The sequence below is a fragment of the Tiliqua scincoides genome, chromosome 1 (genome assembly GCF_035046505.1).
Source record: "Tiliqua scincoides isolate rTilSci1 chromosome 1, rTilSci1.hap2, whole genome shotgun sequence".
Lineage (NCBI taxonomy): Eukaryota > Metazoa > Chordata > Lepidosauria > Squamata > Scincidae > Tiliqua > Tiliqua scincoides.
Window position 1 is genome coordinate 249,609,807 of NC_089821.1, and position 27,879 is coordinate 249,637,685.

General features: G+C 41.7%; 1 protein-coding gene across 1 annotated transcript; it reads right to left on the bottom strand.

The window, feature by feature from the left end:
• On the bottom strand, window positions 1-25,885 carry FBXO28 (F-box protein 28). Its single transcript, XM_066611677.1, has 5 exons — window positions 25,646-25,885; window positions 6,982-7,091; window positions 3,303-3,441; window positions 2,662-2,857; window positions 1-2,245 (listed from the first exon to the last, which is right to left on the bottom strand). The coding sequence occupies exons 1-5, from the start codon at window positions 25,871-25,873 to the stop codon at window positions 1,851-1,853; spliced, it is 1,068 nt and encodes a 355-aa protein (XP_066467774.1). The 5' UTR covers window positions 25,874-25,885; the 3' UTR covers window positions 1-1,850.
• Between the last annotated feature and the right edge of the window lie 1,994 nt (window positions 25,886-27,879).

Genomic DNA, 27,879 nt, shown 5'->3' on the forward strand with positions numbered 1-27,879 from the left:
TGAATGATTTAACAACTGTTGTATTATCCTTGAGGCAATTCAGTGTATACCCACTGCTAAGATACAATAGCCTGCTCCCATTTAAAAGAAAAAAAACAACACAGTAAAGCAGCTTTAAGATAGCAAAACAAGAATATAATTAAAAATTTAAACACTCCAAACTCTTGACATAAATTTGCAATGTTCTGTTTTATGAGAAACCTATTTCAAAATATGAATGAATGGACTTTGATTAACTTTTAAGAAAAAGCCCAGAATAGTCTAAGTTTGTTTCATCGTTGATGGACAAATGAAAATGAGTTATTAAGTGTCCATTTTAACCCAAGGTACTTTGCAAAACATTTAGTTCAGGAGTGGTCTTTTAACCTACCACTCAAATTCAATTTTCTGTTCCCAATTGAAATTGAAATTATGAAAAAGCCCAAGCAGCAACAGATTAAGAAAAAATGTAACAGTTCAGCAACAGAGCTACATCGTTTAAGAACATCAAATTAAAACCACAGACAGCAATATTTGTCTAAGGTTTCCCAAAAAAACCCACACACAACTGGGGGAAGGAGCCACTGTACAATACAACTTGGAGGCTGTTAAAGTGACAAATCCAGAGACTGTACAGTGCAAGACATGCTTTTCCAGTTACAAATTCAAAACAGGAGTGCAAAAGAAATTAAAGCTTTGTTGTCTGAAGTCAATTTACTTTTAGGATAAAGAACGCTAGAATAGAGTTATTACAGAGAGTTCCTTCCATGTAACAGTAAGGTTAAAACAGTAAGGTTAAAATAAACGGTTAGAATTTGAACCATGCCTTACCAAACCTGTGTACTGTAAGAATGAATAACTTTGTTCACCACTTAACAGTCTTAACCTCTGAACCAGTGTCAGTAGTGTATAATCAGAAACCCACAGACAAAGGAACCAAACCCTGAAGTCCTGCTTTATATAAGAGCACCTGCTATCTACAAGGCAGCAGAAGCAGCAAATAGGCTGGTTTATATACTCTCCTACACTAGTGTGATAAAATGGTCTCCTAAGCAAAGAAACAGCTGTACTGCAAGCAGAGGCAGAGTCATGGCTAAGAACCAAGAAAGTGCTCTATAAAAAGAGGAAGAGGCAATGATTTAACTGCCACTCCAGGCAAATGTTTTAGCAAGCTGACTAAGCAATGCATGCATCTATCCATGCGAAGATAAAAATATGGCTCCAGACACTTAGAAGAAGGGTATGCATTTGTGAAAAGCAGACTGAAGTCGCTTGCTTGTTAAGTTTACAAAAATATATATAGCCAATACTGTAGGCTTCATAAGTCATTTTTACTCATTATGTAGACTCCCATGTGTTACAAACTATGTGTTTCAGACATTCTAAACAAGGTCACTTGCAACCAAAAAAGTCAACAAGATGTTAAAAAGTGGATCTTTTCAAGTGAACAGGACACTGCTGTTTCATCAGTTTAATTTTCTAGTGAGTTAAGCCTGAATTTGTTTAAGATACTCATTCATGAGAACAGATGCGTCAAGGTTATACTTTAAAGTTATACTTTTAAGAGTTGTCTGCACGGAAAATAAAAATTAACTTTTTAGAACATGATAGCGCAGGTCTGGTTAGTACAGACCTATGGCAAATCATTGGCAAATCATTATGATCCTGTGCAGTAGGCCCACTCAGACAGAGACAGGGTCAGGCTGGGCAGGGAAGAAATGTCTCAGCAATGAGAAAGTTTTGTTCAAGTCTATGGTGCTCTGAAGAACAAGCAGCTTAAAATGACACCATGCTGTGAATTGCAGTATGCCGACACCCTATTTGGGCTACTATAGCAGTGCATTCTTCTGAAGGTGTCATTTATCCCCAAGTTATTTATTATTTCGAAGGCGTTTAGACTTCCTAAGTGAACCTATTGATTCAGCAGCCTTCTTCCGTTTCCTAGGAGACTCTTCACTTGGTGCTGACCCTGAGGAACTTCCAACTGCGCTTTCCATGACCTCTCGCAGTTTGCGTTCGAGCTCAGCCAGTCGAGCATTCTGCTCGCCTATGATCTGAGTCTGCTCAAGCAGTTTCTGGTCTTGGTCTTGGAGCTGCTTCTGCTGTTCTTGAACTTTGGTGCGAAGCTCTGAAATTTCACGCCTCAGCACAGTCACACCTGCACCATTGGTTTTAACTTGCTGCTGAAGTTTGGTGACCTCCTGTCTTGATGGATTTTGTTTGGAGAAGAGCTGCATTGTTGTTAAGGCTGCAGAAGGACCTGGAACTGCAAGAAGAGGGATTTAAGTTCTCCATCACACTTTGGCACAAAATTGAGCATCAAGATTTGTACAGTGAATATGAGCATGTAAATCTACAGCTGTTCTATAGAACATAATTGGAACACAAATTCCTATTAAGTTTCTACATTTCTCTGTCCCATACGAGGCAACCGACAAATTTCCACAGTCCTCTCTTCCTCCACAATACCATTTTTTAAAATCCATTGGTACAAAAGACATTAATAGAAAAATGCCTAGATAGAAGACATAGCTTCCAATTTAAAAATGTTGTTTTTTGTTTACTGAAGAGCTTTACAAAATAGTGCACTGAAGAAACTCCTAAGAGGAGACAGTCACAAAAGACAGACATAAGAATTTCTCACTGACTGCATAAGACCTCAGAGACAGTTGGACAAGGTACCTGGAGCTGCTGCTATAAGACGTCCTGATACATCTGATCCGGGCAACTTTCTTTTCAGAATTGGAACAATCTTCTCATCAAAATACTCCATTGCCATAGATGAAATGTCCCTTAACTCCTGAAGGACTTCATGGGCTCTCTGAGGAGCTTTGGTAGAGTTTACATACCTTAATACACGATAAATTTCATCAATTACCTAAAAAAAGGTTTTAAAAAATTGAGATGTGGCAACTGACAAGGTCTAGCATACTCTTCAACAGGGATACAATTGTTTTTTACAGCAACTTTTAAATGTTTTTAAAACTAACGACTTGAAATGACCTGGAACATAACTTAGGGGTGATTTACAGCTTTTTTAGTTTGCCAGCACAGCAGATCTGGACAGCCAGCCAAATTTAATCAATGTTTTCTAAATGTTTTCAGAAATTAAGTTTGCATACTTCATGATCAAAGTCCTGGCAACCAGGTAAGTCACACAGGAACAGCAGTTTCTGTAAACAAGGAACTGCAGGTTTCCTCACAAAAATGTTCAGATAACAGAGCCAGGCCTCAACAATACCTTATACTCCCATCATTGAGCACCTCAAAACAGCAACTTATTACATAACAATTTAACACTGCAACCTTCTTTTGTAATTTACCTTCCCAGGTATAAAGCAGCAGAGATTAGAATCCACATACTTCATGAACGTCATATTTAGAAGTGACAACCTTGTTTCTACAGCAGCAAGAATGTCTGCATGGCGAGCTAGTGAGTGATTTCTCCTTTCTGATTCCCGTCTAAAAAGAAATAAATTCAACAAAGTCATTTAGCAACACTGCAGAGATTAGTAATTAATAGAAAAAAATATATTGAAGCATGATAGAAGTGTGGACATTCTAAGTTTCAGTCACCATCAGGAACAAACATCATTAAGGCTCCTGGTCTTCATCAACAGGAGCCCAGGCACGCTTGCCTACTCACAAATAAAAGTGCATGTGTAGCTCCGTTTCACTTTCCATAGGGCTCAATACCATTTCCTTGTCGGCAGGGGAACAGGGATTTCCTTCTCAAGTGTTTTTTGGGCCTGCTTTCATCGGTCGGGATCATTCTGGTGGTTTGCATTTCTCTTGGGTTGCCCTTCTAAGCAAATTGAGGCATGACTGAAAACTCAATGCATTTTTCTTGTCAGCTATCAGCTCAGTTTCACGACCCACCAACAATCAGTTGTGATCCACTGCGGCGTCACAACCCACAGCTTGGGAAACACTGAGCTAAGAGATACTGAGTAGCCTAAAAGAATCCAGCAAACTTCATGACTGAATGGATATTTGAAAGCAAGACTCCCCTGCTCCTCCTAGTCTGACATGCTATCCATTATTCCACACTGGGTCTTCAATTTTGACTGCTATATTTGACTTAGCAAAAGACCTTCTGGTTAGAGGTTTAACTTCCCCAAATTTGCTTCTGCAAAAAATTGCATTATTCAAGTGAGAGAGGAATCCCCCCCTTTAAAATCAAAATGTATTAATAAAAATCCAGTGCTAATGGGACCAAGCTATTTAATGAAAGATGACAAATCACTACCCTTGAGAATACAGAATATGATTCAAAGTGATGAATACACTGAAGAGAACTACACTTCTGGGAGGAGCCATGACTCGATTGTAGCCATGACTCAACTGCAAGTTTTGCATGCAGAAGGTTCCTGGTTCAATTCCTGGCATCTCAGAAAAAAAATTCCTGCCTGAAACTATGGACAGCTACCGCCAGTCAATATACAGCAGGGATGGACAAATCTTGGCCCGTGGGCCATTTTCAACCCTCAGGAACCCCCAATCCGGCCTGCAGGGAGCCCCCAGTCTCCAATGAGGCTCTGGCCCATTGGGGATTGTTGGAGCCTGTGATGGCCCACGACTGCTGGTCACAAGTGCCAGACCTGAGCTTTGGGCTAAGTTAGAGCAAGGCCTTTTATAGTCTCCATGTGTTTTCTGCTTTTCCCCAGATATTATTTTAACCCCCCCTCCCATTGCCTCTGAACAACTTATGCCTCTTATGTGTTTCTGGCTTGGTTTGTATGTTTTCAATGTACAAGAGGTGTGTGCCAAACAGTTCACAGTTCTCATGTGGTTCTACATGACTGTATTACAGTTCTCATGTGAATTATAAATAAGCTCAGTAAAATGTATTCATTCATATAAATTATGTCTAATGTGTTCATTTATGTAAATTTATTCAAATTTGAAATGTAAATTAATTTTCCCCCCAGCCCACGACATAGTGTCAGAGAGATGACGTGGCCCTCCTGCCAAAATGTTTGCCCACCCGATACAGAGAATACTGAGCAAGACAGACCAACAGTCCAACTCAGTCTCAAGCTGCTTCCTATGTTCCTATACAGTTGCTTTTAGCAATGATCAATATCACTAGCACCCAGCTTGGAGCATCCAGAGATTCTTTCACAGAATATTGACACCATTTTTTCAAAGGCAGGCAAGACACACCTCATTAGCAATTAATCTAGCAAGGACAATCTTTGTGAACACTCACAGGCCTCCTCTTTGTATAGCTCCCTCCTTCCTAGTCAGGGCCCTAGATCATAGGCCTAAAGCTCAAAAGGTCCTTGGCTACAGAAACACACTCCAGTGCCTCTGAATGGAAGCAGGAATGCAATCTCCAAAGGCTCTACTTAACTGCAGGGGTTTCATTCCAGAGGCACCAGGATGCAGGTCTCTTGTCTCTGGGGCATTTGGTGGGCCACTGAGATACAGGAAGCTGGACTAGATGGGTCTATGGCCTAATCCAGCAGGGCTGTTCTTACTGTAGTAGCACTTGAGCGCAGATCCTTCTTGTTGAACTGAAGAACTGAATGTACTGACAATGAGCCTGCATGTTACAGAGAATTGTCCTGCTTCCTATTAGTTGCTCTCTAGCTTGCAGGCTGGTTGCCTGCATGTTCCGTTTTTCAGCTGAGTAAGAAGGACCTTCGGGGCAAGCGCTACTACAGTAAAACAAAGGTACAGTGATGCCTCGCAAGACGAAATTCATTCCGCGAGTCGTTTCATATTGCGAAAATTTCATCTTGCGAGGCATCACTGCAAACTGCAAACAAGCCAAAACAAAAAAAATGCAAAAAAATTTGTCTTGCGAAGCACGGCCATAGAAAAATTCATCTTGCGAGTCACCAAAAAAAATCGCAAAACGCTTTCGTCTTGTGAGTTTTTCGTTGCGCGAGGCATTCGTCTTGCGAGGCATCACTGTACTTGTAATGGGTGCAGGGGGCAGATCTGTGGATAAGTGAAACGGTGTATACCAGATCAGCAGGACTGCCTGTATTTGCAGCACTGAAAAAAAAAATCTGAAAAAGAATCCTTTTTCTAACATGTTTATCTAGTGTTTCCTGACTGGAGTTCAGATACAAATCCCTCTGTCATCTGCAGTAAAGTTGAGAAAGACCCTGGTCTGAAACCTTGGAATGGTGCTACCAGTCAGTGTAGACAACACTGAAACTAACAGTCTTAATAGAAAGTAGTTTCATCTGTGTGTATTCTTATATTTGAATTCTAGTAACTGCTGTCATGGAAGAATGCTGACTTTTAACTATTCAAGCTTTATTTGATCACTGTAAACAGCTATTTAGAATTTTATGATGCTACATAGAATTTTGTACACAGATGATATCATTTAAACTATGCCATCAAAACAGGCCAAGCTGAAGCACTTGAAAGTAAAATTGTTGAAACTGCTGCCATTTGATTTGAAGAGCAATTCTATTTCTAGCCTTTGATCAGAACTGGACTGTCAAGGGAGCTTACAAATGTAATAAAAATGTCACCTCAAACAAATGATAAAGACTACCATCTGCTGTCAGTTATGCTGCTCAAGATCCTGACTTTAGATATTTGTGATAAATATTGCATATAATAACTTCAGTATATATCTATTACAAGAAGAAGCAGAGGCTATTAGGTGCTACTGCAATTCATATGTAATCTTGCTCTCTCTGTCTTCCTATGATGCCACTGCTGGAGTCTCTTTGAAGGCAAAGTGGCAATGATCACTAGAGTGCCAATTACAAGCTTGCAGGGATGGGGATAAAAGCCCCATTTTCAAAGCTATTCTTGGTATGAACTGGCAAGCAGCAGTGAGAAGAAATACATGGGGGGCATACAGAGAGACTTTAGCACAGTCACAAAGCCTTCAAGCACAAGGCAATGGAGACACATTAACTTTAATGCTTTCGAAAGCATTTGCAGAAAGATTTTCCCCTTTAACACCCTGACAAACAGAAGATTATACAGCATATTACTTCCAATCTTGAGTTGTAGTAAGAAGCATACCTTGGAAGTTGAGCTTTAACCTGTTTCTGGCACAAGTTGTGATATCTTTCCACTTTCAGAAATCCCTGATTCAGCATTCTCTGGCAGACCAAGTCCATTCGCTTGCAAACCTAGGAAACACAAATAAAATACTTCAGATGCTGTTAAGAAGCTGCAGGTCTCTCTGGTGGTTAACTAGCTTCTGTATACCAGTGGAAGGCAATGCTGCAGAGTTCCAAATGTGGCTACTAACAGAGATCTACTCTTTGCAGTTTTTGACTAATTTGCTCCAGAGTTCAAATAATTTAACTGTAGTCCTCTCATCACTCAGTATTTTAAGATTGGCTGTAATTTATGTACAGCCTCAAGTGAAGATACTATTAGCTTCTTGCCAAAGTTCTTCAAATAACTAAGAATATACAGGTGCAGCCTATTTATCCATGGATTTTTTACCTGCGGATTTGTCTCAATGCAAATGGGGTGGGGGAACCGAAAGTTACACACACCTTTGCCCTGCACTGTCATCTTGCTCCATTTCCAGGCAGCCCAAAACACTACAAAAAGGCTCTGCCTTGCCCAGGGAGGGAATTAGCCCTGGAAGAGGTTCCCCTTGCAGAGGAACAGTAACACTCCTGGAGCCCCTGAGCCAGCAAAGAGGCTAAAGAGGGGAAGGGGGGGGCCAAAAATCTCTGTAGCCAGAACACGTGCAGCAAGGTGGAGCTCTCTCTCTCACTCATTCTCACTCACACAGGGGCAGGTGTGGTAGCAACAGAGGGGATTGCTTTAAAAAAAACAACCAGGGAGTGTTTGCCAAATTCCCCCTCCTACCATGGTGCAGGCAATCACTGACACAAGCAACCCCCCCCCCCCACTGAGATGGTGCAGGCTATCACACGCAAGCCTTCCCAGTAAGCAAAGCATGTGATTTAGCCAACAATCCTCTCCACACTTTCCTGGGAGTAAGCCCAATTGACTACAATGGGGCTTACTTCTAAGTAGAAAAGCATAGGACTGGACTCTTAAAAGATCAGCATCCCTACTGTGAAAGAAGCTGGGCAGCTGGCAACAGGGAGGGCTGAGTACGGAGGGGACTGATAACAGCTGCCTTAGTTTCCTTCCATCCGGAAGTGTCAGGCTGCAGCGTATTTGTGTAACTCTATGGAATTTAGTACAACACGTTTTTTTGTTAATCGTGCCGAGTCACTGAACGGAACTAACGCAGATAAATAGGTTCCACCTGTATAGAGAACACATTCTTCCAAAAATAAGGACACTATTACTTTTAATACTATGAGAGAATTGCAATTCATACACACAAATGTAAAAAACTTGATTCTAGCTGTCAGGTTAGAGTCTCCTTAGAGATAATCTTTCAGAGCCAATCCTTGTTAACAAGGGAGTGAAGCAGGGCTGCATTCTTGCTCCAACATTGTTCAACTTATTTCTAAATGACCTCAATACTCATCTTAAAGAGATCAATGCTCACAGCCCTAAATAAGGCCCCAATCATATCCTGCTCTTACTATACGCTGATGGTATGTTTTTACTGTAAACTTCGAGGGTAGGTCTGAAATGTTTGATAACTGGCTGTATTGACTACCTAAAGAAAAATGAGCTATTTCTAAATTTTGATAAATCTAAGATAGTAGTATTTGGCAAATCTCAGAAACTTCTCTATTGGTCTTTCAAAGGGAAGGTAATTGAACAGGTAAGATAGTTTAAATATTTAGGGATCTATTTCCATCATAAGCATTCTTGGGTGACGCATTGTAAAATGGCAGTAAATCTAGCCAAAGTTTCGACCCAAGCGATCTTGCATTTCCATTTCACCAGGGGTAACTCCTACATTCCTGCTGCACTGTTGGCCTTTAATGCAAAAACTATCTCCCAGCTCTTATATGGACGCCCCATCTGGTCATCAGCCTTCGACTGCACAATTGAGAGTGCAGGCGATGTTCTTACATAAGATACTAGGGGTGCCACGTTGTGTAGCCTATGCAACTCTTTGTTTGGAAGTTGGCCAACACAGAGTGGATTACCTGGCACGGCTTAGGACTTTTAGTTATTGGCTCAGAGTGTATCACCCGTCAGCTCAAGATAGCTTGATTTGGGGCCTCTCACCCGATTCTCTTCTATTTCCAGGCTTAGCTCTTTTGAGTAAGAAAATCTGTTCTATGGGGCTCTCCTTAGACTTGCTAGGTGCTCTAGACACAGAGAAGGCCTACAGAACCCTGAAACAAAGGTTCCTTGACATCGAGCAACAGGACCCTTATAGCAATGCCCACAAAACCTGCTCTCTAGTACATCTCCATCTTGCTATTCTATCTGGAAGGAGGTCTAAATATTTTGACTTCTTGGAATGCCCCCAAGAATGGAGGGCGTTTAACCTAGCGAGATGCAATGTCATCCCATCCAAGCAGTTATTTGGCAGATATAGAGGCATTCCAGCTGCAGTTTGCCCATGTAGGATGGGAAATTTAGAAACTCTTTCCCACATGTTAGTACACTGCACACTATACCAAGATCTTCACATATGCTACTTAGCACCAGTCTTGGCCACTATCGGGGATTGGGATGACCAGATCACAATTACATACATACTGGGTGGGGTTAATGAAGAGCTTTCTGGGGGGGGGGGGTGGCGGCCAAATATATTAAAATGATTATTAAGAGACATATTACTATGTTGGTCCCAAATAGCTGAAGTGATGCAGCAAGGCCTGGTTGAAGGTGTACTGTTTGATTTATGTTGCCCTCCAGCCAATTTTGTGCTTTACACTGTTTGTATTTTAAACATGCCAATAAAGGTTTCTTGTCTTGTAAAAAACTTGATTTGCTTTAACATAGCTTCCTTAATGCATTTGAACTTTATAGTGTTTGTCCTCACAAATTTGAGTATGGGTAAACACACAATAACTCCTATAAGTTCACCAATTATCACATGTGCAATTTTTGGAGCTGATCAAAAACACATAGAAACATAGCTAAGGAAAAACACATCAATGAGCATTTCTAATATTGTGTATAGAGATGTAAAATTTCCAGAAATTTTGAAACTCGGAAAAAAATCCAGTTTTTTTTCTGGTTCTTTTTTCCAGAAAAAATGGAAATTCTCAGAAAAATTAAAAAAATGCAACATTAGCACCTTTTTTTTCTTTTCCAGATTGCAAGTCATTTTAGGAACACAAAATATGGACAATTTGACTTGGCATAAAATTATCACAACTAGCATATTAAAATTATAGTGTGTCCAAACAATTATTACAAACTGAATTTACTTTTTAAATAATATTTATTTGTAATTGTAACAAATGGAGCAACAACCTCCTAAACTGTTTACTAGTTTATGTGGAACAGACAAGAAAACCTCCACAAAACAATTTTTAAAAATCCAAAAGTACAATTAGTCATATTTCCTCTCCACAGTATTAAATGGGCAGGAGGTCTGGTCTAGAGGGTAGAGCCTCCGTTTGCCTGAAGATAACATCCGCAGGTCGCCAGTTCGAGGCCACCGCCACCATGTGACCTTGAAGCAGCTGACAAGCTGAGCCGAGTTATTCCACCTGCTCTGAGCGTGGGAGGATGGAGGCCAGAATGTTCGACCAGATCAGAAAGAAACATCTGAATGTTGTGGTTTCTTGAAAGATAGAATCTTCTTTCAAATTGTAAAAATCCCTACGGGGATTTAATTTGCCTGCCTATGTAAACCGCCTTGAATAAAGTCTGAGGAGAAATCTGACAACCAAGAAAAGTGGTATATAAATACCTGTATTATTATTATTATTTATTATTATTATTAAATAAAATAAAAAACCCATTCTCATAAACAGAACTGAAGAGGGGGGGAGTGTATAGAAGGGAGTGGGACTAAGTTTCAATGAACGGGCATGAAATTTAATCAGAATCATTTTCTGAGCTGTAATTATCAGTTTCCGTCTCTGCTTCTGCAGCTCCTCAGTTGTGTCTGTCATTATCACAGTTATTATAGACTTCTAAAAACTGACGGTTTGCCTGGATTGAAACAAGCTTCGCTACCCTTTCACATGTCAGTTTATTTCTTGATTTTAGTGTGAGTGTTTCCAAACATAGACCATATTCTTTCACAGGCTGCAGAAGTTGGAGGAATCTGAGGCTGTGTTGTGCAAAGACCTTGCCACCATGTTGCAGGAGGAATATGTTTGGTAGAATCCCAGATTGCATTCCTCGACCAGATCCCTGAAGATGCTCTATATTCTGCAACATTTGAAAGTACCTTCCCAACCTCAAGTCCTAAAGGTGATGCTTGTTTTGTAAACCAGTCAAATGCAGTAACAGTGCTGTCATCACTTATATTTTCACCTTTGAATCTTGGATCCAGCAGATTTGCAGCAGCATGAATTGGATGGCAACAAAATTCTTCCGTTTTTTAAATAAAGTCTTTCACTTTACTTTCTTCTGTAGTTGTAGGTGGAGATATACTGAGATTGTAAAAAACAGTTGTTTCTATTTTGGTCATTAAATAAGGAATTTCTGACAAAAGTGCACTATCTGATTCAGATGCAGTGATTGCTGGAGCAATTGGCTTTAGAATCTTCAGGGAATTTTGCAGCTGAACCCAGAAGACATCCTGATCAAGAACAGTGTTTCTCACATTCTTGGGTACTTTAAGATCTTCAACTATTACTGTTTCTTGAAGAGTTTGTTTTTTAGTAAACTTTTAAAGGAGATCACCACTCCAGCCCACCGAGTTTGACTACAGAACTTCAGTGTCACTATTTTATTCTTCGCATTTTTTCTACTTGCTTCTTCTTGAAAACTGCAGCTACAATGAGTACCTTTTACATGTTTTATAACTTCTTTTACTCCCCTATAGATCATTTGAAGGGTGTCCAGTTTCATATCATTAAGAAGCAAGTTGAGCCCATGAGATGCACATCCTATTGCAGTAATATGTGGCTATTCACCATTATGATCTCCCATGCTGCTTTCATATTGCTGGCATTGTCAGTCAGCAAAGCAAATACTTTACCACTCCCAATTTCCTGTAGGGCTTCACATATTTTACAACTGATATACTCTGCAGTATGTCTGTTCTCTCCTGTTTCAATGCTTTTGTAAAAAACAGGTTGAGGTGTTGTTATAACAAAATTTATAATTCCTTCTCCTCTCACATTTGTCCATCCATCTGTAACTAGTGCAAGATACAGTGCTTCATTAATTTTTCCTTGCACAGAATCCATGACACGTTCATATTCCGACGCCAAAAGAGGCTTGCTCAAAGAATTCTCGGCAAATGGTTTGATGGTCTTAGTAACTTCAAAACATCCGGCCAGTACATATTTTCAGTTATTGAAAATGGTGTTCCAGAAGAATATATTGCTCTTGCAAGAGCTTGATCAATTTTCTCCTGGTCTTCAGGTGTCATCTTGTCTACAAATGAAGTTATTGAATAATTTTTGGATGCAGCTGTCTTCAGTATCTGTTTACTTGAAAATACTGCTGACGGGACAACTTTGTGTTGCTGCTGATGTTATAGATGGAGTAGAAAGAGGACTTCTTGAATGAGAATGTTGAGAAAAACTATGTGCATTTTCATCATTGTAGTCCTCTTCACTTAGATCCATGAAGGATTTTTTAATATCTACAGGACACTAGTTACATACAAGAATGTGTTTTGTCATCCTGGTAGCATTTGGAAATGCATATTTCATCTGACAATATTTGCAAATCACATTTTTCTACTCAGAAGAACTTGTAATGTGAAAATGCCTCCATATTCTAGATGTTGATCTCACCATTTTCCTGAGGGAAGTAGGAAAGAAAAATAATTTAATGGCTAGTTTGCAAGAAGACACTAATCTATGGTTGTGGGTGGGGGAAGTAAAGAACCAGATTAGGAGTAATTAAATCATTATTTACACAAAGGTTATAAAGATAAACTAATGAAGCTAAATGATTCAGTTTTCTGGAAACAGATAAATGTAAACTCTTACCTTTTTAAATTCAGTATATACTTTCAGGTCCTTTTTGTTGCTCTGTATTTTCTTCCAATGCTTTGAGGCCTTGTGATGAGGACATAACAGAACCAAACATACCCACCCACATGCAAACACAAAACTGAAACATTTTTCTTTTCTTGTGACAATGGCAGTGCCTTCTAAAGGAAGAAATGCATCTTGTTCTTGCATTGGAGAGTTCAGTTCGTAACCTCGGACTTGCTTGTCCTCAGTGCACAGAAATTAGAATAATCTGATACCATACATATTTTTTAGAAACGGTTTGGAAAAGATTTGAACATCTTGTCTTAAAATATTTTATTCATCATGTTAAAATAAAACATTCTATAATCAATTTTTTTCTTTTTTCAATTTTTCCAATTTTTGGAAAAAAACAAAAAAGTCTTCAGGAAAAAAACAGAAAAAACTGTTTTTTTTTTAATTTTTCTGGGTTTTTTTCTGGGCGTTCACAGCTCTACCATAGTCACCTGCATTGGGTTCACAATCAAAAGCACTGAGCGGGGAAAAGAGAAGAAGGGAACAGAGAAAAAGAAGGGAGAAAAAAAATATTCAAGCCACTGTGTGTGTGTGGGGGGGGGGGAATAAGTAGTTATATTAACAGGACTTCCAGGTTGTAAGTCTGTCAGGGATCTCTAAAGACAAACAGCTACCATTTCCTCCCAGTTCACCAATTTGAATTAATATGATTATGTTCTGCATTGTATTGTGACAAAGTAGTATTGTACTAACCACTGTTTAGTGGTTCTCCTTCAAAACTCCTTCAAAAGAGGAGCCACAACTAGAAGTGTTGTGATGATTGCAGAATCAGTAGCCTTTAAAGGAGTTGCCCCTCCCCACCCTTCCTTTGTCTCTGTCTCCAACTCCCCCAAAATTAGGTGATCTTAGGCAAGCTGCTCCCTCATAGCCTCACAATTTGGGGATAATACTTGCCTACCTTACAGGTGTTGTTATAATGGTTACTTCAAGATGAAAATACACAAGGATGCTAGCATTTGTGTTTTCTTTGAATGTGCACTATGGCATTCTGAGTTGCTGGCCACTTGCTGAATAATGTCCTCCCCTGCCTGAGAGAGACCACCTCTGCCAGAGAACGCTACCCAGAAAGTCTAATTTTTCCCCCTTCAGAATCATGGATCCATCACAACCTCCCCAAAAGAGAAACCAGAGTGGGGGGGGGGGGGAGAAGGGTGCTGCAAGTAGAAAGCAAGTTTTGCTTGGAGATTAACTGCACTTTTAAAAACCATTTTAAATTGAATATTTTTTATTATTGCATCCCCAACCTTAACAAAAATTTATTCAAGCCACTGTGTGTGTGTGTGTGTGGGGGGGGGGGGGAATAAGTAGTTATATTAACAGGACTTCCAGGTTGTAAGTCTGTCAGGGATCTCTAAAGACAAACAGCTACCATTTCCTCCCAGTTCACCAATTTGAATTAATATGATTATGTTCTGCATTGTATTGTGACAAAGTAGTATTGTACTAACCACTGTTTAATCTTTTAATCATTTATTTAATCATTATTTAATCAACTCCTCTAACTTCCCTATCTCCAACATGTAGGCAGAGTTTTCTGATGTGTTCTCTGATGCGCTTCAATGTCACTAAGTGTAAAGTCATGCACATTGGGGCAAACAAATCAAAACTTCACATATAGGCTAATGGGTTCTGTGACAGATCAAGAGAGATCATGGGGTGGTGGTGGACAGGTCGATGAAAGTGTCGACTCAATGTGCGGCGGCAGTAAAGAAGGCCAATTCTATGCTTGGGATCATTAGAAAAGGTATTGAGAACAAAATGGCTAATATTATAATGCCGTTGTACAAATCGATGCTAAGGCCCCACCTGGAGTATTGTGTTCAGTTCTGGTCGCCGCATCTCAAAAAAGACATAGTGGAAATGGAAAAGGTGCAAAAGAGAGCGACTAAGATGATTACGGGGCTGGGGCACCTTCCTTATGAGGAAAGGCTACGGCGTTTGGGCCTCTTCAGCCTAGAAAAGAGGCGCCTGAGGGGGGACTTGATTGAGACATACAAAATTATGCAGGGGATGGACAGAGTGGATAGGGAGATGCTCTTTACACTCTCACATAACACCAGAACCAGGGGACATCCGCTAAAATTGAGTGTTGGGAGAGTTAGGACAGACAAAAGAAAATATTTCTTTACTCAGCGTGTGGTTGGTCTGCAGAACTCCTTGCCACAGGATGTGGTGATGGCGTCTGGCCTGGGCACCTTTAAAAGGGGATTGGACAAGTTTCTAGAAGAAAAATCCATTATGGGTTACAAGCCATGATGTGCATGTACAACCTACTGATTTTAGAAATGGGCTATGTCAGAATGCCAGATGCAAGGGAGGGCACCAGGATGAGGTCTCGTTATCTGGTGTGCTCCCTGGGGCATTTGGTGGGCCGCTGTGAGATACAGGAAGCTGGACTAGATGGGCCTATGGCCTGATCCAGTGGGGCTGTTCTTATGTTCTTATGTACAACGTTCACAGCAAGTCATAGGAAGAGTCTGCCATCTAGTGACCAAGCTGAGTAGTGTAACCAGAGTCTGAAAAGGAGTTAATAGGGGAAACAAAACAGGATCTGTAAGGAGACCAATACAGCTGCTTATCATTACTTTATATAGCACCATTAAATGTGCATGGCATGCTCCAATACAAAGCACAGAATGAAAAGTCCCTGTCTTAAGGGATTTACAATCTAAAGTTTAAAATAGAAAAGACCGAGAAAGGGGATAGAACTGTGGTAAGATTAAACATTTGGATCAGGAACAAATACAAAAGCAGTCAAGTTTGCAGACTGAAACTCATGTTCTCAAGGATGCAAATCCTAGCAAAACTGAAGAGTCTCCAAGCGGTTCTTTAAAAGCTGGTTAGTTGGGCAACAAAATGGCAGATGAGACTGAATGTAAATATACATGCAAAGTAACAACAGAATGACTGAACCAGTGACATCATTTCATGTTTGGCAAGAGTGATCCAAGATTTATTTTAAGGCTCAAAAGCTCAATCTTGGATACATCTGTAATTAATATAGTCATGCATATGATATGCATATGTGTATGTATTTATATATACTGTATTTTAAATGTCACAGATCTATTATTTCTGAGGAATAGTCACTTTCTGTCTGAAAGTGCAGATTTCCTAAAGAGCATCTTGCTAAAGCCATCCAAGGAAAGATTTTGGGGTCATAGCCAAAAAAAACTCATTGAAAATATCAGTTGACTGGGCTGCAGCTGAAAGATAAAGCTAATTTTCTCAGAAAAGACACTGAAAATAAAACAGCATGCATCATAATGCTGTAATAGTAATTGTGGTACACCCACATTTGGACTGTTATGTGCAATTCTGGTTGCCCCATCAGAAAAGACCAAAGAAGGGCAACCAAAACAGAGTAATGGGCCAACTTCTCTGTAAATGTCATATATGTGTCTCCATAAGATGCTTTAATCAGCAGCAAAGCCAAACCTGTATTAGGGTCTGAACAGCTGTACACTATAGTAAGAACATAAGAACAGCCCCACTGGATCAGGCCATAGGCCCATCTAGTCCAGCTTCCTGTATCTCACAGCGGCCCACCAAATGCCCCAGGGAGCATACCAGATAACAAGAGACCTCATCCTGGTGCCCTCCCTTGCATCTGGCATTCTGACATAGCCCATTTCTAAAATCAGGAGGTTGCACATACACATCATGGCTTGTAACCCGTAATGGATTTTTCCTCCAGAAACTTGTGCAATCTCCTTTTAAAGGCATCCAGGCCAGACGCCATCACCACATCCTGTGGCAAGGAGTTCCACAGACCAACCAATAGTCTGCTTGAAAAGCAGATACTGTCCTGATGAAGCAGGTTGTAACCTATGAATTTCATCCACAAAACATGCCAAGTCTATAGGCCTATTAGACTTATAGTTGTTTTGGCTACCCTGCGAACAGCAGTAGTGGATATTTACTGGGGTGTGTGTATGAAGACATGTACAAATAGCACACAAAGAGTGAACAAGGAAACTATTCACTTCCTGAAAAACTGGGGATCATTCAATGAAACTAAACAATAGCAGCTACAGTTTAGTCAGAAAACATGTCTTCATTAATACAATACCCACCTACAGTTTATTTATTATGGTCATCCTTGGCAAAGAGGGCTTTAAAGAAAACAAAACAAAAACTAAAGTCATTGACAATGGGTATTTCTTATAACTAGACATGGAACCTCTAGTTCTGAGGCATTTCACTCTGATTAACAGGTGTCGAGGAAGACATGTTTCCCCAGGGCAGCAGTAAACCAAATGCTAAATACAGAGTGTTGGAATAAACAGCGCCTGGATCTTAAGCAGTAGCACAGTACATTTTCATGCTGTTACATCTAACTCTCTTCTTCCACCAATACACTTAAGCTCCATTTTAATACTGCACACATCTTCCACACATTCACTCCAGCTTTTCCTAACTGGCCATCCTTCCATTTTACCTTTCCTCCAACAACTTGCCTGGGCTTTGATCAGATTGTAAATCTATGCAGGGCCTTCTCTGTGGTTGCACCACATCTATGGAAAGAACTTTCAGAAGTTTTCAGAACAGTCTCCTCTTTATATAATTTCAGACAAGGTATAAAAACATATCTATTTTGCTTAACCTTTGAGGAAGGAAGACCCCCTGGATGATCTTTTTTTAGTCACCATTTGCCTAGCCTTTGAGAAAGGAAGATCCCCTTTCCCCTAAAAAAGGAGATCTTTTTTAGTCACCATTTGTGAGTTTTAATGCTGCTTTTATAGTTTTTACTTTTTATCCATTCTTATGATGTTGTTTTGATTTTAAAGTACCAGTTATGTTATGAATTGTATTTTATATAATGTTTTTAGTATTTTTAATTATGTTTTATGATGTTGTATGACATTCTGAGCAAAAAGGAAGGCACTAAAATCTTAAATAAATGTTTAATGTGCCAATTGTTCAAGTTCCAAAGGAGATTCCTGTTGCTCTTGACAGCTAATAGTCATACTAGCACAGCATGACAGTACACCCATTTTAAAAGGCTGAACCAAATGGTATTTAAGATCGGAGGTTGGTCTCTTCCCCATTAAGGCACATTGCTTTGTCCCAATACCCTCTTGCTTCTAGTTCTCCCCGAGGCCTGGATTTAAAGGGATTTCTTTAAAATCCCTGAGGTGATTTTAAAGAAAAACAATCAGTATTTTAATTCCTCAAATATCCTACTAGCAACAGTTACTCCCAAACTGGTATGTTTAGATATTTTTTTTCAGAAAGTAAGCCTAAAAAACAACTAAAACTCCTTTACTAGTTTCTCTTTAGCCAATTTTTGGTGCTGTCTTGATTAAAAGACAAAATAGATTTATTTATTTCTGGTCAGCACAACTGTACCACATATTAAATATTAAATATTATGTGCCCCACACTAGAACTGCAAACTCCACTAGAAAGCATGAAGACTGGAGAGGAAGCTGGTTCATTTTGAATCTATAAGACACTATTCTACTTCCACTAGTCAAGAGAGGATCTACGGAAGACCACATAATTTCTCTCCTGAAAAATACCTTCAGGAAACCAGAAAGTATTTCCAGAAACTGGAAGTTGCTTTTTTTTTTTTGGCTGAAATGGCCAAAAACAGTGGCCGCAGGCAGATGTGCACAGACTCTGAGGGTTTAACAAAGCCATCTGGGGGCAACCAGAGCACAGAGGGCTCAGGTTGGACCAAGTCTGGCTCAACATGGGTCCACAGGACCCATGCTGAGCCAGATCTGTGGTTACAAAATCAGCAGATGTGGAGACCCTGTACAGACCAGCACTGTACTTACTGCAGACACTTGCCTATAAGTTGACCTCACAGATAAGGCGGGCAGATTTTGAGCCAAAAATAATGGCATTTTCTATGACTCTCAGATAAGTCAGGGGCTAAACTTACGGGGATGTCTGACTATAGTTTTGTTTGATTTTACCTGAGGGCAGATTCTGAAAAATAACCTACCACTAATTGTTACCTAAGAACTGTACAGTCTATTAAAAATGATCATGACACATTTTTATTCTTCCACTTTTAAATTCTGGTCTTCACCATCTTTTTGTAAACACACTGTAAACATATCAGTAAAGAGTAAGTGCACTGTGAACATACCAGTAAAACGGCGGTTCCCAACCTGGGTTCATGTACCCCCAGGAGCACTCAACTCAAGGACCTTTAGGGGTACTTGAAAAAGAATGGAATAATGGCAGAAAAAGGCAGGTCGTGCTCCAGAATGCCTTGCAGGGCCAGCAAGGCAGGAAGGGAGGTTAGCTAGCCGGCTGTTAAAGCCCCACCAATAGCTAGTTTTTGGTCATCAATTCATCTATGAACCAGTGATTGAAAACCAGCACAGTAAAAAAGCTGAAACATAATATGAAAAGTGATCAACCACCCAGAATCTCTCAGCACACTTCTGGTGCAAAACAGTGCAAAAGCAGAGTCTTCTGTTCTTCAAACAGATAAAAAGAGAAAACACTGTGATGAATACATGAAGTATGGGTTTTCATAGATAGGAGATGGCTTGTATTATTAATTTAAAATATTCTGCTGATATGAAGGGTACAGTTTACGGAAATGGGCTGCCAAGTGCTTTTCAGCACTTACAGTTCTCAGGACTGAATTTCTGAACTTCGATGTATTTCTACATTAAAACTTACATTTAAGTTTCACTTAATGTTTGCCTCTTGTTTTTCTAAAAGACATTTCCACATGTACTTCCACATGTATTCCACATGTACTTCTTGTGACACATCACAAGAGCAACTACTCCGGGTACTTCAGTTACACCATCTAGTGCTAACCAGAAACATTTTATAAAAACAATCTGGAGCAACTCTGAAGTTATAGTGGCATGCTTCTCCTCAGTTGGCCTACAACAGCAAGCACAACAGGTTTCTCTTACAGAATACAAGAACTTTAGAAAAGACCTTCAGCTTACCACAGGTAGGAGCACTACAGGTATTTCACTAGCTAGCCAGAGGGGAAACATGTGAACAAAGTTCCAGTCCTCCATCCAGCAGCTGGAGCTGCACATGCAGAGCCATTACATCAAGGTCAAAATTACAGCTGATGAGCTGTCTAGGACCAGGGCTGGTTTCAGTCACCTTTGCTCTCCTGCCAAATACCTGCCTGGTGGGAGCTTAACTTTTCTAAAAGTCTTTCGGGCATGCAACCTTGTGCCTCATGTGCTCCTGTAGATTTAGATATTTGTGCTGTGAAGTCTGAACACACCTGAAAGTTCAGCACAGAGTGCAAGTTCAGTCTTCAGGATATTTCCAAACAGAGGTGTTTCAGGCATCAAGCATGCATTTCATTTAAGAACTATGTTCATAGCTACAAACAAACAAGCAGGAACAGCACGGCTAGCATAGTTGATAACTGTTGTGCCAAAATGGTACTGCACTTAATACTCTTTCCAAAAGTGACTCTTCCTCCATATAAATTTTGATGCTACTGGCACTGAAGAGAAAGCCATGTTAGGAAGTACTCTCAAGTCTTGGCTGTGCTCTTTCAGAACAGTCCTGGAGCCCACAAATGTTGGAACAACCTACTATTACTTCGAGTTTTCCAATGACTTAAGACAAAATTTGTCAACATGACACTGACAAAAGTCCGTGGAGATAATACTTTTTTCATGTGACCCTACATTTTTTTTCATGTGACAGTAACCTATCCATTTACATTTTCCATTTTCTAGTTTTCATAACCTTCTGGAATGTCAGTCTGGTCAAGCAGCTTTCTGGTGTACATCAAAAGATGTACACATTGCTGGGATCTAATCAACACGTGCACCAGCTTGGGTAGTTCTAGTAAGATTTTTGATTTTTTGTAAAACAGTAGGCCCTTACTTCATATCACAGACTGCTTTTGAAACTCTTCCCAGTGACATGTCATACCACACAATCTATAAGCACCCATAGGCAGATGAAATTAATTGCACACTTCTATGTATCCCAACTATATTCCAATTTCTTCATGGTTTGCTCAAAAGCAAACAGGGAAGAGGTTGGTTGGAGTGAGAAGAGTAATAATTATCAGGTTTTATTTTGTATTCAACTTTTTGATGAGCTCTCTGTTGTGCATGCTGTTGTGGATATTAAGATTAAAATCAGAACTCTGAACAGGGAACAGAACACCTGCTATCACTGTGCCATTTGCCTGATGACAAGCTGTTTAAAATTTGTAGTACAGCAGTTTACCCACAACTGGATATCTAGACTTTAATTTTTATTCTGCTTTCCTACCCAACAAAGCACTTGCTGTATCCAAGTCTGCCTATGGACAAATGGAACAAGCTGTTTTGCCCGATATCCAATCCAAGCTTCACTTAGAGAACTTATGCCCACTCTAAGCTAATTAGTACCCCTTTGTTCCCTAATAATGGCCCCAGTTCTCACCTGTAGCACTGCTGGACCCCACCACCAGGGTAGCTTGCCTGTTCAACCTGCAGAGGTCCTCCTGCCAGCAGCTTCTCCAGCCACTAAAGCAGCACCGTGGTCCTCAGCAGGTCTTGGGCATGGCAGCCACACACCAATCTCCAGTGTCTCCAGCAGTGCATTCATCTGTCTGCCCATTAGTCAGCTAGCCCATTGGTCAGTCAACAGGTCCAGTAATCCATCAGCTAGTCCATTAGTTCTACTGTCCATTAATCCATCAGTTTTGCTTGCTTGCTTCACTCTCCACTTTCCTCCTCCTACTACCCACATGCCTTTTGCTTCCTGCAGGTGCTGCTTTTAACCCTGAGGGCCTTTTTGCCTGCAAGTGGCTGCAGATGTGCAGCACATTCACTGCAATCTAGGAACCTTGTGTTAACCTCATGCTTGCCTGCCAAAGCAATGGGCCACTGTGGACATCACACCCTATCTCCTTGAGGGATCTTGTGCATTTGTTACACATGCAGACTTTGATAAAAGAAGGATGATGTTTGAAGCTTTGACAGAAGATGGGAACCCAAAATGATTATCTCAACTCAATCTTGACAACTAACAGTCTTATCCAATAAGGCAAAATACTGTACAGGGAGTAAAATAATGACCCATATAGAAATTGTATCATATGCATTATAATTGGAAACATGGAAAAATGGTGAGTTTAGGCATTATCTTCACAGAATCAGTTCTTTTGCCTTCAACATTATATTCCAAAAATGTGTTTCAATACAAGCATGACACATATCACACTATACTGTTCCCAAACTGTGAGCCATGGCTCCCCAAGGTGCCACGGAAACCAGCCAGGGGAGCTGCGGAATCCCCATGAAAAACACACTACCCAATACAATGTATAGGAATGCAGCCCTAATGGGGAGCCACAGCTAATGGCCCAGTAGGTCAAGGGAGCCACCAGACAAAAACCTTTGGGAACCACTGCCCTATATTCCTACACAACCTCTTCTTCTACATCAGGGGTGCCCAAACCCTGGCCCTGGGGCCACATGCAGCCCTTGAGGCTTCTCAATGTGGCCCTCAGGGAGCCCCCAGTCTCCAATGAGCCTCTGACCCTCCGGAGATTTGTTGCAGCCCGCACTAGCCCGATGCAACTGTTCTCAGCCTGAGGGCGACTGTTTGACCTCTCAAGTGAGCTGTGGGATGAGGGGTTCCTCCACTGCTTGCTGTTTCACATCTGTGATGCAGTAGCAGCAGCAAAGGAAAGGCCAGGCTTGCTTTGTGCAAGGCCTTTTATAGGCCTTGAGCTATTGCAAAACCTTCATTCATTCATATAAGTTCATCTTTAATATATTCATTTATGTAAACTTATGCAAATTTATTCAAATTTTAAATGTAAATTAATTCTTTTTCCCCCCAGCCCCCAACACAGTGTCAGAAAGATGATGTGACCCTCCAGCCAAAAGCTTTGAACACCCCTGCTCTACCTTAACAGGCAGATGACAAGAGAGGAAGTGCACTTAGTTAGAGACACATATAAGCTAGAAGGGGAAATGTACTGTACTGTTTGTACCATGTGCAAGTCATGTACTGTACTGTTCGTACAGTTTAAGATTCTATTTATTACTTGTATTTTAATGAACTTATTATAAAGATTGTTTATTGTATATTTGTGGGCTCTTTTTGAGTAGAAAAGTGACCTGCAAATTTTAAAATAAATACACAGACACATGACATGGAGTCACATCTCAGCTCCACTAAATGGACAAAAAGCATAAGTATTTGGCAACAAAACAAACTGGTTATCTATAGCCAGCTAGTAAAGATTATTACAGCTGGACCAAATGCCATGAAAATAGACTGGTTTTGATTATTTCCACTTTGAGGTGTTGAAACTGGAAGAAACCTGAACGGCAACCCTCGCTTCAATTGCTATGCATAAGGATAATGGGTAGAGTGTATTTGGTTGCTTAGCTACATCAGTTTGATGCCTGCAGTATATAAATGATTACATTAGCCATTAAAAAAAAAGGGCTTGTAGTATGCTGTACAAAGTCAACTAGATGCCCATTGTAACTATCTTATAATGCTTTAGTAGTTTATCCAATCTTGTTTTAAGCAGCACAGTGATTAAGTAGCCATCACAACAGTCTTTGGAAAAGTCTGTTTTTAACAATAAATTGAGTATCAAGTGACACCAATTCCAACAATAATATTTAAGGTAAGTAAGGCTCCAATCCTGAGCACATTTTCTTGAGATTATTCAGAAGAGAAGCGAGTTCTGTTCTGGGGCTTAAACAGGCATAGGAACAAACCACACATTAGAAAACCCTCTTTGAAAAATGAGGAGTGTGACAGAACCTGGGTATTAAATTCTTCTAGCTGCGAGTTTTATTTATTTAAAAGGTTTATATCTTGCCTTTCCCCCATAAGGCGCTCAAGGTAGAGTTCTAAGCAGTTGACACAATGATCTTCGGGGAACATTCCTCCTATAATACGTTGACAGGCCCTGCAGTGCTGCAGAGGAGACAGACAATTCAAACTGAAAGATGGTCAATATTCATTCTTAATGGCACACACTTCTACAGCTGTAAGTCAATTAACCTGTTCTCTTCCTTGAGCATAAAGCATAGCAAACCTACATGAAAAATACAGCAAAATTTTGTATATCATCAAATGCTATTCTCTAAACAGACATAGTTTTCCACTTCAAGTGTCTCCATATTTCTAAAGCAAAGTCACATTAATTTACAAAAAAGACTCACTACCTACAAAAAGGGTTTTTTCCCCAACACTATGATTTTTCAACAAGAAAAATATTGTTATACCAAGAAAGGTATAACATAACTCTCATCTCAAGCAGCCTTCATACAATATGTACAACAAGACCACACAACGTGTTTACGGGAGCTGCAAATATTTTTCCAATAACGTTTTGCTTTAATGCTGGCAATGTTCTCATGTTCATTCCACAGCTAACTAGCTTTGAGGCTAGACATAAACAAGACACAAGTTTGAGAATTATATCAGCCCTGGACTATTATTGCTTAATTTCATAAGCTCCCAAGTCCAAGCGACTGGCTTCAGCCTCCTAGATGTACTGCTCCTTTACGAGAAAGCCACTTTAATTTGTACAAAAAAGATACGTTTCTATTATTCCACTGCCATTTTTATGTTGTTCTCCTGTGTAATCTCTTTACCAAGATTAATTTAGAACATTTTGAGCACTGTTGCAATCATTATACATTTGGTCGCAACTCTTTGGAATATTAATAACACAAATTAGAAAATTACTATGAGACATTCCATACTTAAGAACACCACATGAAACACACACACACAGGCCTAATGCATACATTATTGGTGTATGCCTTGTGTCCTTCTATCATTATTAAAGAATACTTACATTTAACAAGTTAGTTCCCAAAGTGGCTTATACAGTAAAATAAAGGCACAATCCTAACCAGGCCTACTCAGAAGTTAGTCCTATTTTGTTCAATGGGGCTTACTCTCCGGAAAGTGTGATTAGGATTGCAGCCTAAATGTAATAGTTCCCTGTCTCCATGGGCTCACAATCTAAATATACAGAGGATACACTTAGCAACAGCCACTGGAAAAGGCAGCATGCTGGGATGAAGAGGGACATTTACTGTCCCCCTGCTGAATAGGAGTATAATGGAGGAAATTAACCCTGCATCAGAAATTTGATCCAAATGGAGGGCTCATTGTAGAGATGCTCCCAAAATGGGAAGAGGCCCAAAGATGCTGAAACATGCAGAAGGCAGCTGGGGAGACTGCAGGATAGCAAGAGGGTGAGGGTTATGTTCCACCCTGAGAGTCAATGGAAAGAGACCCTGTGGGGTCCAAAGAGACTTCCTCCAAGGAGGGTGGGCGCAGCCCCAGAGGGTTCTACTGCACACTCCTGAGGAAGGTGCAAGGGGAGAGCCCTGCCACAACGGGGCTGCCACACGTGGCCTTCATCCCTTCCTGCCCCGGGGATGCCTGCCTTCCCCCGGAATGGGAGTTTGGGGGCCTCCAAGGAAAGGGTCCGCAGAGGTCATGCAGCCCGCCCACCACCTCCCGGCTGGTCCTCCCGGCCCTTTCGCCTCAAGGGGCAGGCCAAGGAGCGTGACCCAGTGAGAGGACTCCGGAGGAGGACAGAGGCTGGGCGGGCAGGGGGTGGCCTCTGCCCCGCGGCGTCCCCGCCCAGCCCGGGTCGCCCACCTCCCCCCTCGCCGGCCCGGCTCTTCTCTTCCTCCCCCCGCCCCGGCCCTCACCAAGCGCAGCTGGCTGGTCTCGTCGTAGGACAGGAAGCCGAGGATGCTCTCGATGGCCACGATGGGCAGCCCCACCAGCGTGTTGCTCTGCGGGAGCTGCTCCAGGGCCTGCGCGTCCCCCCGGGGCTGGGGCTGGGGCTGCGGCGGGGGCGAGAGCCGCGCCGGGTCCATGGCGCCGCCTTCCCCCTCTGCCAGGAGCCGCTCAGCCGCCGCAGCTGCCGCCGCCATCTTGGGGCCTGTCCCCTTCCTCGGCTCCGGGAGGGGGCACTTCCTGTGGTGACGTCCCCGCCTCCTTCTCCCGCAAGGCGCTCCACGCGCGGGCTCCCTTCGCCTCAGGGGCCCCGCGGGCTGCGCCCTGGAGAGCTCCGTGCTGGGGCAGCCGAGCGCCCCCTGTGGGAGCCGGGCACTGCTCCAGAGCCCCTGGCCCGCACGCCCCCTGCCTTGCCTCTCCCTGTAGGAGCGCGTTCGCACGTGCACGGACCCCGCCACTCCACTCCTGTTCCTACACGTGACGTCTCACTTCACGACTGGGGCGCGCACAAACGAGCGTGTGAACTGTATTGAAAAGCACTGTGGCTGAGGCGACACGGCAGTGCGGAGTACATCTGTGGAGGTCTGTTCACACGGAGCCACTCAGTAGTAGCTTTGTTTGCATGTACCTGTACTGTAAGGCTGCAGTCCTATCCACAGTTACCTGGGAGTAAGCCCCATTGGCTATAATGGGACTTACTTTTGAGTAGACATGCATAGGGTCGGGCCCAATCCTATCCAACTTTCCAGCTCTGGTGCACCCACAATGCAACCCTGTGGTAAGGAAACACGTGTTCCCATCCCTTGAGAAGGCCCCAGTGAGTGCCCCTCCTCCAGAGGATGCAGCACACACCCCACTGGCACAACTGCACCAGCACTGGAAAATGGGGTAGGACGGGCCCCTAAGTCATTGCTTAACACAACAGTCATCAGGTGCTAAATAGGCATGTATGACCAGGCCCTTGGAGCACTGGTTTCCAACCTGTTGTCTGTGAACCACAGGTGGTCCACGAGACCCTGGGAAGTGACCTGCAAGGTCTCAGGGAAAAAAATAACCTTTGATCTCTTCCAGTGTCTTGAGCAAGCAATTTCCCACAGACCACCAAAGAAGGAGAAGGAACTGCCCGCCGCCATTCTCTGTGTGGGGGAGTGCTTGGGAGACCAACAGGCAGAGATCAGACCACCCACAGCTGCATGGTGGTCCACAACTATTCCAATTTTTGCCTCAGTGGTCCACAGGCTCTTAAAGATTGGGAACTGTTGCCCTAGAGAGTTTGACAGCACAATCCCACATAGGTCTTCTGAGAGAAAAGATCTACTGAGACCCAATCCGATGCTTGCCTACTCAAAAGTAAGCCTCATATAGTCAATGGGGCTTACTCCCAGGTAAGCATGGATAAGATTGGGGTCTGAGTTCACTAGGATTTCCTCACAGTCAAGTGTGCATAGGATTGCCCCTCAAAAACACTCTTATTTCACATATTCCAGTGCTAAACAAGAGATAAAGACAGTGTAACAAGAGATAAAGGGGCTGAGACCTATTCTGGCTAAATCTTGTATTACAACCCCTCAGTTTTCTCAGCAGCTATGCCAGTGTCATATGCCAGCAAACATGTCATAAAACACCATATGGTGTTTTGTGGAGGGAACCCCTACTAATTGGGTAAGGGGCACTTTTTCAAGTGGGTGCTCCTCTTTTTAGCAGGGGGAGAGTAACTGGCCCACCTCACCCCAGCAGTGTCTTTTCTAGTGGCTGTCTGCTGGTGTTCTTTTTGCACCTTTTTAGATTGTGAGCCCTTTTGGGACAGGGAGCCATTAGTTATTTGATTTTTCTCTGTAAACCGCTTTGTGAACTTTTAGTTGAAAAGTGGTATATAAATATAATAATAATAATAATAATAATGGATTCTTATGCCTGCCTCTCTAACACAGCTATAGGCCCAGTCCTATCCAACTTTCCAGTGCTGATGCAGCTGTGCCAATGGGGCGTGTGCTGCATCCTGCAGTGGGCAGGCAGTCATGGAGGCCTCCTCCAGGTAAGGGTACATTTGTTCCCTTACCTCGGGACTGCATTGCAACTGCATCAGCACTGGAAAGTTGGATAGGATTGGGCCCTAACTCATGTACACAGAGTCATCCCTAGGGAGTTATGGGGCTGCTTACAATTTATCAAGCCTAACCATGCTTTCTAGCATCTGAAGCAG

Bases quoted from the DNA above. Each gene is read 5' to 3' on its own strand.
- FBXO28 (XM_066611677.1), bottom strand. From the start codon at position 25,873: ATGGCGGCGGCAGCTGCGGCGGCTGAGCGGCTCCTGGCAGAGGGGGAA. The intron at 7,092-25,645 runs GTGAGGGCCGGG...TGTGTTTCCTAG, and splicing joins AGACCAGCCAGCTGCGCTTG to GTTTGCAAGCGAATGGACTT. The intron at 2,246-2,661 runs GTACCTTGTCCA...CTCTTCTTGCAG, and splicing joins TCTTATAGCAGCAGCTCCAG to TTCCAGGTCCTTCTGCAGCC.